Consider the following 15,382-nt stretch of genomic DNA (forward strand, 5'->3'; position numbering starts at 1 on the left):
GCAGGTTCTTGGCTTTTACAAAATAAGAATCCTTTGTTGGTAGGGAAAAAGGAAATCAAGGAGGGTTAGATATTGAAAAGCTCTTGCCACCCACTTTAAGGTTTCTCCCTAACATAAAGGAGAAAGCATATTATAAAGAAAAAAGGTAGTCATCTGAAGGATTGTGTGTTCGGGTTATAAGTGTGCACGGCTGTTTAGTCTAGGGGATCACTGGTGTTACATCCTGTGAGGAGAGAGTGTCACATATTTAAAATCTTAATTTGGGAACAGTCTTCCTGTCTTCAACCTTTACATGGTCTGGGTGGTACATATTAAATGAGTGTTTAAACAGATTATAATTTGTAGTACAAAGTCTCATGATGATATGATTTTCATGCCTTAAACTGTAAGTTTAATTTTTGCTGTAAGCTGTCAAACATTATACAGTTAAATAATAGCTATGATTTTACTGTATCCTATCTAAATGTTCTTTAAGTGATATTTTAATGTCTAGCTTTAGATAGTAGAGTCCTGTGTCTAGTAAAATAACCAGCTTTCAAATGTATCAATAAAAATTACACAGATTATTGTCAGAGTCTTTCTTCAAACAAATTCTTGTGTTTAAAATTTTAAAGCAACTGTCTATTCCCTTTAATACTGAAAATTATTTAAATGTTAAAGACTAGTTAAATGTGAGTATTTCTTACACATTTATACATAATGGGTATATTATATTATATACATATATAAATAGATGCCAGCATAAAACATAAAATCACTGTGTAGTAAATAATGGAAAGTTTCTTTATGTCGAAGTTAGGAATAAAAGCTAAATCCAGCCATCTTTTGAGTTGAACAAACTGACCCCCTACTCTTTCTAGATGATGAACCATGTGCTATTGCTCATTACCTGCCACTTCTGTGGTACTTGATAAAAGAATGAGATTATTTTAGTAAACATTTCTGATATACTCAGCATTTATATGCATCATTGGTCTTATTAAAAACAGTTTTTCTGCATAATTAAGTTGCTTTGAAATGATGGAATACAAGTGCTGAGAGCAGGAAACGAAGCCATCAGTTGTAATGCATTAGGTTGGGTATTTTATAGCTTGGGGCTGTAAAATGTAGATTGAGACATTATTTGTGCAACAACTGAAGATTATAAAAGGAATAGTACCTGGTTGGGCTACTGTACTGTGAACACTGGTCAGGCCTAGTGGTAAGAATCACAGAGTATACATTGCAGAGTGTAGGTGGTCCTGGCTTGATGTGGCTCATGTAGTCCATGTATGAAAATAAAGATGTCAAGTTCAGACTGAAGTGAAAGGAAGATGTGAATGAAAATTTGCTTATTTAATCTTACTAGTCCTGTATGGAAGATAGTGTCATTATTATTTCAGTTAAGAAAACTAAACAGAGCTAAGTGTTAACATGTAGTCCACACAAATGTGCTATAGAGACCAGATTCTGACCAAAATCCCTGTCACTTTAAAGACTAGACTCACCACACTTTGCCATCATTTAAAATGCTTAAACTCTGCCAAAATTTTAAAGGAGGAATTGCTAGAAAAGAAGTTAATGTCAGTCACAATCATTTTTATTAAGTAAAATCATTTGATTGAAAATCTCTTGTACTTCATTCAGAGTTGTAACTTTCAAATAATTGATAGTGTCTAAGCTTCCTTCAACTGCAGATAGAGGGCACTAATATACTATAGTAAAGATATGGAAAGGAAAACGTCTATAGGAATTTATCAGTTTTATTCCATGGAGAGGAAGTGTATATTGTCATCATCACCACCACCACCGTTGTTGTTATTGTCATCTTTTTGTGGTATTGTAGATCAAATCCAGGGTCTTGTGGGTGCTAGGCAAACAGTTTACCACTGACCACCATTTCTAACTCCCTTTTGAAAGAGCATGGCCATATTTGTACTGAAAGTTAACATGTGCTCTGATAGACAGGTGCCATCTGAATGCCTTAGTAATTGAATAGATTGGGAGGAATTATTGCATTAATCCTCTTTGGATTCCTTGGCATTACTTGGTACCTTTAAGTATCAAAAGAGGCACCAGGCGATGGTGGTGGATGCCTTTAATCCTAACACTTGAGAGGCAAAGGCAGGTGAATCTCTATGAGTTAAAGGCCAGCATGGTCTTTAGAGCAAGTTTCAGGACAGCCAGGACTACACAGAAACCATGTCTTGAAAAGCTATTTAAAAAAAAAAAAAAAAAGTGTAGTGTAGTTTGTCAAAAATGTATAACATACTCTCAAGCAGAACTTGCTAAATCATTCATAGGTATGAAGATACTCTGTGAATTCTGAAATTTTATGTAAAATCTTACATGTTCATTGTGTTTGTGTGGAGGCATTGCTGTGTTGCTAGCTAGAGGGCTAGAAGTGAACTTGCTAGTAGTAGACAACAGTGATTCTTACAGTACGGACAGGAGCCACAAAAGTGGCCTGCATTTTAGGGATCTCCAGGAAGACTTTCTTCGCTATATTGTAGACAAGTGATTTACAATCTCCATTTTTATTTTTTGCATAAAGCCCAGAGCTTTTTATTAGTAATTGAATGGGTAAAAGTCTGCTAAACTAGGATACTTAAATTAAAATTAGTTAATTGCTAGGGTTTTTTTTTTCTGTTTTGAATTCTGTCTGTATTTCAGTCCCTGTCCCATTCTGATTTATATATAGTTACTGCACATGTGCATTTATAGTGGGGAGCTATTAAGTCATCTGGAAATTCGTGCCCCACTTAAGTTGACTACAGTTAAAAAAGTTACTAGAGCCAGTGATCTAAAGGATTTGTTTAGAAAGTTAGATGTGGATAATGGGACCCCCACTTCAAAGTAACTAGTACCAGAGACTCAGTAGCAAAAGTGAGGCAGTTTATGACCTTGCTAGGTAGAGCACCAGCTCAGACCAAGTGACAGGTAGGCTGATTAAGTACTCCCATTAGGTGCAAAACAGTCATTCTTATGTTCCCAATGAGGGTCCTGGTGCCCTCTTCACCATTTGAGTACCCAGGGAGGCACAATCTTCATGTTGCCTAATTTTTGTTCCCACTGCCTTCAATACATATACTTAGTCATGTAGCATAGTATGGCCTGTATTTTTCCATCCTGAGATTAAACTTTAGTGTGGTCTTGGAGCAGTCAACACAAACATATCTCCCTCAACAAAACCTTAGGTTTGAATGAAAGGTAGCTAAAAGGCCTAGACAGACAGGCACTAGCTGTTTGGACAGGGAACCCAGTATCCCCTGTTTATCTAAACCCTAAGCTCTGTTAAGGCACTTTTATATTAAAAGTGGACCATTGTATTTTGTTTCTCATTGAATAAGTCAAGAGAAGGATGGTTGAAGATAGGATGTGAGGGCTGTAGGAAAATAGCTCAGCGGGTAGGATACTTGCCACAAAAGCACGAAGACTAGAGTCGAAATCTCTGCACACCTGTAACCTTAGTGCTGGCAGTTAGGAAGGGGACACTTGATTACTAGTAAACTGCTTTGAGTTTAATGCACAAATAAAAATGCAGATTATGCATCTTTTGTCCACAATAGAAGAGGAATGTCTGTCTGAAGATAGATAAAATGGTTTCTCAACATCAGCCTAGCTTCAGATTCATTAAGACAGGCTCTGTCTCAAGGGAATATGGTGGGAAGTAAGAAAGTAAGCCTTCCAGGTTCCTCCTCTGGCCTCCGTGTGTGCGCATAGGAGCACACAAAGGTGCATGCACCACTCATAAAGAAATGCACGAATAACATGTTTTTAAAGAATAAGATTCTTGGGGTCCTTATTTCCTAGAAGAGAAGGCACATCAAAAAAGCAATTGTGTGTTTAAGTCAACTTTAATATATGATATCTTTTTGAAAGTTAAACTTCATTACAGAGACAGAATGAATGAATAAATGGAGGCTTTACCCATTGTGTAAGAAGGCTCGCCACATCCTTAGATGTCTTTCAACTTCATTATTAATAATTCTTAGCGTGTGGTGATACAAGCCTGTAACCCAGCACTTGGAAGGCAGAGACAGGTGGATCTTTGTGAGTTCAAGACCACTCTGGTCTACATAGTGAGTTACAGGATACCAAGACTATGTGTAGAGACCCTGTCTCAAAGAACAAAACAAAACAAACAAAAAAATTATTTTTGTACATACCAGTGGAAATCAAGGTATTTATTTTTGTTTTATGTTACGTAGTTCTAGGGTTGTGAGAAAACCAATTAAAGCATTTGCCAGCTACAAACACTTCACCTTTGCTGAGGCATTTGTTTTCTTGCCTGTAAAAAGCTAATTGTGCCACTTAAAGTTGGCCATATTTAAAATAGCATAGTAGTAGTTTAAATATTGATGTGTATTTGAAGCTTATACAAAATAAAATGTATTCTGTGAAGACAAGTTTTCTATGTCAGTAATTTAAATATGTCATTTGTGGTATCAAACATTTAAGTATCTCCCAAGGTTTTTAAGACTTTGGTAAACACGAAAAATTAAAGTGAATTCATCTAAATAAACTTATCCAGATATAAGGAAATATATTCATTTAGAAGCAGAGTACAAAGCAACATGCCATTGAAATTTGGAATTGTCCGTTATTATATTGCCATCTTTATATATATTTACCTTATGTTTAAAAATGTAACTAAAATATACTGTTTTGAATTTAATAAACTAGGGAACTAGACCCTCAATTTTTTTTCTATCCCATTTTTCAGTACCCCTAAGTGAATTTTTCTTTGGTCCTTCCATTGTATAATAGTCTTATGTTCAAAAGATGTTTTAAAACCTCCATCAAACTATTTTTTGGTTAGTTAACATTGTCACTAAGGGACAAAGGAATGTAAAAATCCTAAGCATTGACTTGGTAAGTTAGGAGAGGGCAAAATTTGTCTCAATATTTAAAGATCACAACAGAGGCCCAGTTATATGACTTACACTGCTTGTTTATAGATAGTTTTGAATTTTAGTTTCTATGTATTTAAAATAAAATATTAAATTTAATCTTGACTCCTTATAGTTGTCAATTCTAATAACTTGAGAGACTTAGGAGACTTGATCCCTTTTCACTGTGTCCCCTCTCTAGTCCCTCTGTTGTTAGATCACCATTTACCAGGTGTCCCATTTTGCTTTCTGTTGCTGACGTAAACACCATCAGCAGAATTTTGCAACTTGAGGAAAAGCTTATGGCTTACAGTTCATCATGAAAGGACATCAGGACAGGAGCTGAGGCAAGAACTGAAGTAGAGCTCATGGAGGAATGCTCCTTATTGGCTTGCTCTTTATGGCTCACTTAGCTTACAATACAACCCAAGGCCATCTGTCCAGGAGTGGTACCACCTACAGTGGGCTGGGCCCTCTGGCATCAATCATTAATCAAGGAAATGCGTCATAGACTTTCCTACAGGCCGATCTGATGGAGGCCTTTTCTCAGTTGAGGTTACCTCCTCCCAGCTGACCCTAGCTTGTGGTCAAATTGACTAGCACACCAGGTGTTTGAACTTGGACTGGGCCAGTCTCTTTAGAGATAATAACATTATGCGTTATGTTGTCTATTTTATTTATTTATTTAAGTAAAATAGATGTGCTTATATATTTTGCTTTTGAGGAGTTCCCCTGCTCTTGATTTCAACTGTTCAGGTTAATTTAAGGATATTTAGTCTTGGAATAGCACTTAAAAAATGTTAACAAAACTTTGTTATGAAAATGTGTTTATAAATTTTATCTATCGGGTTCATACATTTTTGATATGTTAATTATTTAATTGTGTATATGTGTTTGTATATGTGAATACATGTGGTAGAAAGAGAATGACTCCAGCAAGTTGTCCTTTGTCCTTCATGTGCAGCACATGCACGTGTGTGTACACACACAGAAATACATGTTAAAAAAAGGTGTTGAATATTGCTAATTTCCATCGGTCTCGTTCTTCTGGCCTCTGTCTCATTTTCTGTCATTATTTTTGTTAATTCAGACCATCTTTTGGTTTGAACCAATGAGTTCCCGAATTATATGAAGTCATTTGGCATACACTATTCCCACCTTTGATGCTCTTCTTCTCTTCCATTTCTCCTTTTAGAGTGTAGGTCTTTTCAGCGTTTTCTGTTTAAACAATCTGATAGCTGACTGTAGTGTACAGCTGTTAGATTATCTAGTGTATCTAGCAGCACCTCTGTAGAACATATGCTAAGGACTCAGGTTGGCTAACAGCCCTTAAATTTGTTTAGAGCAATTTGTGTGTTTCTGTGCACATATTTGGGTAGTAATACTTTGCTTCATGTTTGAACTAAGTGGAATTAGTTATAGAAATTATGTAATTAGGTTAGTGTTAGGGCTTTTTATTTTGTCTTTGAATGAGACACCTTAAAACGGACTTCAATTTACAATTTTTCTTAACCACTGTACTATGTTTTCTCTGTATGAAGATAAATGTTAATATTTTTGTTAGAAAAAATTTATTTTTATTAAAGTATGTATCATTTATCTTGCTTTTATGTGTAATATACACGCTTGCCTTCTCTTCCTAGAGATGGGATTATTATTCATAAGATGTACTAAAAGAAATGTATGGATCCTAATCGCCTGTAGTGAGCATTTCTCTACTTTTTGTCCTCTGTCAAACATGTAGAAAAATAAGTTAATCACTGTTTCTTTTTGTCATTTTCCCCTTCTCCATTAGCCACTTATTTTTGGGGACTAATTAGAATGTGAGTTTCATAGGGCGAAGAGAAGGTTGAGACCTTCCCTTATATATTTTGAACCCTTAATATTTTACATATGGTCTTGCATCATAGTACCTCAAAAATATTGTTAAGATGACAAAATGTTTATTCTTTTTACTTTGGGGAGTTTTTGTGGTGTGTGTGTGTGTGTGTGTGTGTGTGTGTGTGTGTGTGTGTGTGTGTGTGTTAGTGTTAGAATGACTTACTCTTCCTTTTACTCAGTTTGTTTTCTTTTACAGCCCCATTGACAAACCTTCAGATTCTCTCAGTATAGGGAATGGTGATAATTCCCAACAGGTAAGATTTAGATAAAATATTTCATTTATCTGCTATAACCTGAAAGCAAAGCATTTTTAAAAAACACTTTTTTATTAAAAAAAAAAAAAACAAAAAACAAAAAACATTTGAAGCCGGACGATGGTGGCACACGCTTTTAATCCCAGCACTCAGGAGGCAGAGCCAGGTGGATCTCTGTGAGTTCAAGGCCGGCTTGGTCTACAAAGTGAGTTCCAGGACAGCCTCCAAAGCTACACAGAGAAACCCTGTCTCAAAAAAACCAAAAAAAAAAAAAAAAAAAAAAAAGAAAGAAAGTAAAGAAAAGGGCAAAGAAAAAAAATTTTTTAAAATACTTTAAATACCGACATAATTTAAAAAAATACCATAATGGACTGCTTTGTTAGTGTATAATAGCTAGCTTCTTTTCTGCATAGAATGTATAGGGCATAAGTTAGTCCCTTACCTCCCCCCCCCCTTTTTTTTTTTTTTTTTGCTCCACATCCTCCAGCATGAGCTATCATTTATGTCATTGATCTTAGCCATTCTGACAGGTAGGTGTAAGATGGAATCTCAGAATCATTTTGCTTTGTATTTCCGTTATGGCTAATGACAATGAATATTTCTTTTAAGTGTTTCTTTGTTTTTTAATTTAATTAATTTATTTTATTTTATATCCTCACTACAGTTTCTCCTCCCTCCTCTCTTTCCATTACCTCTCCCCATGACCCCCAAATCCACTCCTCTGTTTCTGTTCAGAAAGGGTCAGGCCTCCCATGAGTATCAACAAAGCATGACATATCAAGTTGTGGTAAGATTAAGCACCTTCCCTTGTATTTAGGCTAGGTAAGAAAACCTAGCATAAGCAATAGGTTCCCAAGAGCCAGCCAAAGCATTAGGGACAGCCCCTGCTTCCATTGTTAGGAGTACTACAAATAGACAAAGCTACACAACTGTCACATGTCTATGTAGAGGGCTTAGGTCAGTCTATGCAGACTCCCTGATTGTTGCTTCAGACTCTATGAGTTCCTATGAGCCAGGTTAGTTGTGTCTGTGGGTTTTCATGTGATGTCCTTGACCCCTCTGGCTCCTACTATCCTTTCTCCCTCTCTTTAACAGGTTTCCCTAGAGCTTGGCCTAATGTTTGGCTGTGGGTCTCTGTATCTGTTTCCATCAGTTACTAGATGAAGGCTCTCTGATGGCAATTGGGGTGCTCACCAATCTGATCACGGGAAATGGCCAGTTCAGGATACATACCCACTATTGCTAGGAGTCTTAGGTAGGGTCATCCTTGTAGATTCATGGGGGTTTCCCTTGCATAAGGTTTCTACTTGACCCTGAGAAGCCAGCCATCTCTTTCAGTACTCTCTCCCTCCATCCACCTCCCCAACCTGACCCCTCAAGTTCCCATCCCCACTAGTCTGTGAATTGTAGCATGATTATTCTTTACAGTAAATATCCACTTATGAGTGAGTACATACCATGTTTGTCTTCTGGGTCTGGGTTACCTCACTCAGGATGATTTTTTTTTTTCCTAGTTCTATCCATTTGCCTTCAAATTTCCTGGTGTCATTGTTTTTAACAGCTGAGTAATACTCCATTGTGTAAATATACTACGTTTTCTTTATCCATTCTTCGGTTGAGGGGTATTTAGGTTGTTTCTAGGTTCTGGCTATTACAAATAAAGCTGCTATGAACATAGTTGAACAAGTGTCCTTGTGGTATGATTGAGCATCCTTTGGGTATATGCCCAAGAGTAGTATCACTGGGTCTTGAGATAAATTGATTCCTAATTTTCTGATAAGTTGCCACACTGACTTCCAAAGTGGCTGTACAAGTCTGCACTCTCACCAGCAATGAAGGAGTGTTCCTGTTACTCCACGTCCTCTCCAGCATAAGCTGTCATTGTGTTTTTGATCTTAACCATTCTGACAGGTATAAGGTGGAATATCAGAGTCGTTTTGATTTACATTTCCCTGATGGCTAAGGATGTTGAACATCTCCTCAAATGTTTCTTGGCCAGTTGAGATTCTTCTGTTGAGAATTCTCTGTTTAGGTCTGTATCCCATTTAAATTGGTTTATTTGGTATTTTGATTATTTGGTATCTTAGTTTCTTGAGTTCTTTATATATTTTAGAGATCAGCCCTCTGTCGGATGTAAAGTTGGTGAAGATCTTTTCCCATTGTGTAGGCTGCCGTTTTGTCTTATTGACCTTGTCCTTTGCCTTACAGAAGCTTCTCAGTTTCATGAGGTCCCATTGTTAGTCTTAGAGTCTGTGCTACTTGTGCTATTCAGGAAGTGGTCTCCTGTGCTAGTGTGTTCAAGGCTATTCCTACTTTCTCTTCTATCAGGTTCAGTTTAACTGGTTTTATGTTGAGGTCTTTGGTCCATTTGGACTTGAGTTTTGTGCAGGGCAATAGACATGGATCTATTTGTATTCTTCTACATGCCAGCATGCAGTTATGCCAGCACCATTTGTTGAAGATACTTTCTTTTTCCCACTGTACAATTTTGGCTTCTTTGTCAAGTTAGTCTCTTCTTAATAACAAAAATTACATTGATAACCACATACTATTGTAAAGTATCATAATGTACCACTATCTTTCAAGTCAGCTACAGCTTTTTTTTTTCATTTTTACTTATTTATTTTTCTATTGTCAGCTTGATACAGTATAAATTCTTATCCTAATAATGAAATGTTTCACTAAGGCTTGCCCAGTGATTGAGTAAAACCAAAACTTATTATAAACCAGTCATCCTAGGGTCCCCCCTGCTATATAGCCTCCCTGGTTCTGTAGGTTGCAGTCTGATTGTTCTTTGCTTTATATCTAGTATCCACTTATGAGTGAGTACATACCATGTTTATTCTTCTAGGTTTGGGTTACCTTACTCAGGATGATATTTTCTAGTTCCATCCATTTGCCTGCAAATTTCATGTTGTCATTGTTTTTCTCTGCTGAGTAGTACTCCATTGTGTATATGTACCACATTTTCTTAATCCGTTCTCCAGTGGACATCTAGGTTGTTTCCAGGTTCTGGCTATTACAAATAGTGCTGCTATGAACATAGCTGAATATATATCCTTTTTCAGTGTACTGGATTTATGTTGAAGTCTATGATCCACTTGGACTTGAGTTTTGTGCATGGTGACAGATAAGGATCTATTTGTAATCTTTTACATATTGACATTATGCCAGCACCATTTGTTTAAGATACTTTCTTTTTTCCATTTGTATAGTTTTGGCTTCTTTGTCAAAAGTCAGGTGTTCATATGTGTGTGGATTAATGTCAGGGTCGTCAATTCGATTCCATTGGTCTGTATGTATGTCTTTTTTTTTTAACCAGTACCAAGCTGTTTTTATTACTATATCTCTATAGTAGAGCTTGAGGTCTGGGATGGTGATGCCTCCAGAAGTTGCAGGATTCTTTTAGCTATCCTAGGTCTTTTGTTTTTCCATATGAAGTTGAGTATTTTTCTTTCCAAGTCTTTGAAGTTTGTGTTGAGATTTTGATGGGGATTGCATTGAATCTGTAGATTGCTTTTGGTAAGATTGCCATTTTTACTATGTTAATCCTACCTATCCATGAGCATGGGAGATCCTTCCATTTTCTGATATCTTCTTCAATTTCTTTCTTTAGATATTTAAAGTTCTTATCAAACTGGTCCTTCACTTGTTTAGTTATTACCCCAAGGTATTTTATATTATTTGTGGCTATTGTAAAGGATGATGTTTCTCTTCTTTCTCAGCCCTTTTATCATTTGCGTATAGGAGGGCTACTGATTTTTTTGAGTTGATCTTGTATCCTGCCACTTTACTGAAGGAGTTTATCAGCTGTAGGAGTTCCCTGGTAGAATTTTTGGGGTCACATGTATACTATCATATCATCTGCAAATAGTGAAAGTTTGACTTCTTCCTTTCCAATTTGTATCCCCTTGATCTTTTTTTGTTGTCTTATTGCTCTAGCTAGAACTTCAAATACTATATTGAATAAATATGGGGAGAGTGGACAGCCTTGTCTTGTTCCTGATTTTAGTGGAATCGCGTTGAGTTTCTCTCCGATTAATTTGATGGTGGCTAGCTTGCTGTAAATTGCCTTGATAACCACATACTTGTACAGTATCATAATGTACCAGTATCTTTTAAGTCAGCTACAATTTTTTTAAGTCCCAAATTCTATAAAATAGCTTGAAAATCTGTTTATACCTTGTATATTTTGAGTTGACATTAATTTTTTTTTTTTTAATGAGCTAAAAGTAATTGGAGCTGGATGTTCTTGCAGAGGACCTAGGTTTGATTCCTAGTACCTATATGGCTCACAGTCATCCTACCCCTTTGTTCCATGGGATCCAGTACCCTCTTTTGACCTCTGTGGATACCATGTACACATGTGGTGCATGCACATACACACAGGCAAAACATTCATAGACATAAGATAAAATAAACCTTAACATTTTTTTTTGTTAAAAAACAAATTAAAAGTAGTTACAAGATATAATCTTTAGCATATAATCAGTGTTGATATTTTTCTTTCTCTTTTTTATTTTGAGACAGGGTCTTATTTATAAGCTGACTTTGTATTTGCTCTGTAGCTGAAGCTGATCTTGAGTTTCTGAGTCTCTTACCTAAACCTCCCAAGGGCTAGGTTTACACACTTATATAACATGCCTAGTAGTTTTTTCAACTCAGATATATCTAAGAATCATATTTTGTACCCATCATCGTATTTTGGTCACATCATGTTTTGATACTACATTTAGAAAATTCTGTTTTAGAAAATACTTAGGCTTTTCAACAGTTAGAAATTTTACATTATTTTCTCTTCTTCTTGGAATATAATATACCTATTTCTATTGTCATCACAAAGTTTTAGCTTAATGCATTATACTTCTCATAGACAAATGTAAGGCTCATAGGGCCTGAATCTGTACCCCAGGTACCCACATAAAAGCTGAGTGCAGCTGGGCAGTGGTGGCACACACCTTTAATCCCAGCACTTGGGAGGCAGAGGCAGGCAGATCTCTGTGAATTTGAGGCCAGCCTGGGCGACAGAGTGAGTTCTAGGAAAGGTGCAAAGCTACACAGAGAAACCCTGTCTCAAAAAACCAAAAAAAAATAAACAAAACAAACAAAAAAATTAAAAAAAATATGGAGTAGCATATATCTGCAACCCAGCATTGGTAGAGCAAGGACAGGAGAATTTGGCACAACTGCCTAGATGATCTCCAAGTTCAGTAAGAGACCTTGTCTCACAAACTAAAGTGGAACATGTGTAGGAAGATACCCAGTGCAGATTTCTATTTGTATGAACTTACACACATGTACACATACTCATATGAATACACACAAACACACCAAAACAACAACAAAACCCCTCAACACCCCTCCCCCTATACACACACAGAAACCCCACAAATAAGCTTATATATTTTAACTGAAATGTTTTTCTATGGCAAGAGTTGTTTGTTTGTTTGTTTGTTTGTTTTGGTGTGGTGCTGGCCATTGAACCTAAGGGGCCTTACTTGTACTAGGCAAGGCTACAATTATATTCCCAACCCCATGAGAAGGAATAAATACTCTTTTCCCCCTGTTGACTTTCTATTAGTAGTATTGAGTTGATCAAACAGCATATATCGGAGTCATCTCAGAATAATTTTTCATGTATGAACATTGGTAATATTAAATAAACTGCAATAATATTAGTCACCCTTTTCATTTTCCCAAGACATTTTGTATAAATAGTGCACAGATAGAGGAGGAGAGGTTTATACTGTCTCTCAAACCATGGAAGTAAATACTATAGAATCATATAAAGGTTGAGCTTTGTAGTAAGCATGAGGTTTTCTTTTTTCCTTTTTATTTGTTTGGTTAGTTGTTTGTTGCTTTTGCTTTTGATGCTGGGGATTGAACACAGGGTCTTATCCATGGTTATATTCCCAGCCTCCAGAATTATTTTTTAACGATTGTTTGAGAAAAACTTGGTTAGATCTTCTTTATGTTGGTTAATTTATTGCAGATGTTTTCAATTGTGGTTTATTACAATACACACTTAGTTTGACTTCTTCCTCTTTCTTTTAGATATCTAACAGTGATACGCCTTCACCACCACCTGGTTTATCAAAATCCAATCCCGTCATCCCCATCAGTTCATCCAATCACAGTGCAAGGTCTCCTTTTGAAGGGGCAGGAACAGAGTCACAGTCATTATTCTCAGACAATTTTCGCCACCCCAACCCTATACCAAGTGGGCTTCCTCCTTTTCCCAGCTCTCCACAGACACCCAGTGATTGGCCTACAGCTCCAGAACCACAGAGCCTCTTCACATCAGGTATGTAATTACCTAGTACTAGTAATCAGACTCATAGAAATTGAGAGACTTAATGGGATATATTTTGGTTGATATACTTCTGTCTTGTTTCCTTTCAACTCCCTTTTTTAAAAAAATGTAAATTATTTAAACTACATGTATTAGTTGTGTTGCCTAGAAATTACAGTGTTGGAGAACAGATTTATCTATAAATTATTTGTTTTTATTGAAAATAATAAAAAAATATTATTTTCTCAAGTAAAAACAAACTGCTCTGGCTGGGCATGGTGGCACATGCCTTTAATCCCAGCAGAATTAGGCCAGATCTCTTGAGTTCCAGGACAGCCAGGCTATACAGAGAAACCCTGTCTCAAAACCCAAAGGGAAAAACAAAGTAAGTAACTGCTCTGAGAGTTACTTAGGAATTAACATTTTACGTCAGATTTGTGTTTACATATTCAAATTTAAATCTTCCCCTAATTGTCTGATTGACAAATAAGTAATTTATTTAGTGGTAAAAGCTAAACTCCGTCTCTTTTCTGCTATTCTATTTTTAAAAGTTTTGACATGGTTGATATTTGTATGAGGTTTATACTTTTACTCTTTTGGAAATTATGTTTTAACTGATATCCAAAGCACAGGGCGAGCCACCTGCAGGAACTTGGGTGTCTTTTACTACATAACATTCAGGTGAAACTAGAAAGAATGGATTACACCCTCTTCCTTGAAGAGGCATGACTTTGTCTTGCTGGTTTCAGATCCGCTGCCAATCTTGGTGGCAGTGAGTGGCCAGGCAGAACACTGGGATTAGAAAGCAGAGAACACACTGTTTCTGTCTTTACCCATTTCAATTGTCTATCAATCTGAAAGGTGGCATAAATTAACAGACACAATAGCACCTGTGATGTAGACAATTAAAAGCATATAATTAGATGCTTAATTTATCTTAGTATACAATATAAGAATAAGCCTTACTAGATAAAATTTTTTAGACTGTAGTACTTTTAATGACATGCTGATTTTGATTATGAATTGTTGGGTGTAATCTGGGTAGCAGAGAAGTTTTTCCTTATCAGCACAACCAGCCTATATAATTCAGTTTTTGAACTTAATAATTTAACAATGAAATCACTGCTAGAAATTTATGAGGTCCTCTGGAATTAATGATCTTGCAAATGTTTGTTTTCTATTGTAATGTAGCATGCTTAACACTAGTTTAGACTGTAATGTAGAATGTTTAATATACTCTGTAAAGATAGACTCTTTATTTTATATTCATCACTCTTTTTCTTCTGACAGAAACAATCCCAGTATCATCATCTACAGACTGGCAAGCAGCGTTTGGCTTTGGTTCTTCTAAACAACCAGAGGATGACTTGGGTTTTGATCCCTTTGATGTCACTCGAAAAGCCTTAGCAGACCTGATTGAGAAGGAACTGTCCGTCCAAGATCAACCTTCCCTGTCTCCCACATCTCTTCAGAACTCCTCCTCACACACTACAACCGCCAAAGGTCCAGGCTCTGGATTTCTGCATTCTGCTGCACCTACAAATGCCAACTCTCTTAATAGTACCTTTTCAGTCTTGCCACAGAGGTTCCCTCAATTTCAGCAGCACCGAGCAGTTTATAATTCGTTCGGTTTTCCAGGCCAGGCAGCCCGCTATCCTTGGATGGCCTTTCCACGCAATAGCATCATGCACTTGAACCACACAGCAAACCCCACCTCAAATAGTAATTTCTTGGACTTGAATCTCCCGCCACAGCACAACACAGGTCTGGGAGGGATCCCCATAGCAGGTAGGTTCATTTGAAGCCTCTGAGAATATATGTATCATTCATGTCTTCAGGTTGCTGGGTGGCTAGGGAAGAGCTACTAGGTAACAAGAGTACACAATAGTCTTAGAAAGTTCTATCTTTAACCTTTTTTTTTTTTTTGATTGAGTGAATGCCTTGTAATATGGAGCTTTATAAGGATGGTGGAGTATTATGCCTACTTATTGTTTGGAAGCATTGTACTGAATAGGGTAGTTACCAGACCTTCAGATGATATATAAACACAAAAACGAAAAAGAAAAATTGGGCTCTGAAATTAT

At 36.5% G+C, this 15,382-nt stretch overlaps 1 protein-coding gene across 6 annotated transcripts in view; it reads left to right on the plus strand.

Annotated features, from left to right (window-relative positions):
* The window catches only part of Cnot4 (CCR4-NOT transcription complex subunit 4), a 111,767-nt gene that overhangs the window by 66,384 nt on the left and 30,001 nt on the right, over window positions 1–15,382 (plus strand). For all 6 annotated transcript variants that reach the window (XM_006990392.4, XM_016008674.3, XM_016008675.3 and 3 more), the window contains exons 8-10: window positions 6,949–7,006; window positions 13,061–13,310; window positions 14,589–15,086. In XM_006990392.4, coding sequence (XP_006990454.1) covers window positions 6,949–7,006; window positions 13,061–13,310; window positions 14,589–15,086 — 806 coding nt within the window. The remainder of the gene's footprint in view (window positions 1–6,948; window positions 7,007–13,060; window positions 13,311–14,588; window positions 15,087–15,382) is intronic.

The sequence above is a fragment of the Peromyscus maniculatus genome, chromosome 3 (assembly GCF_049852395.1).
Source record: "Peromyscus maniculatus bairdii isolate BWxNUB_F1_BW_parent chromosome 3, HU_Pman_BW_mat_3.1, whole genome shotgun sequence".
Lineage (NCBI taxonomy): Eukaryota > Metazoa > Chordata > Mammalia > Rodentia > Cricetidae > Peromyscus > Peromyscus maniculatus.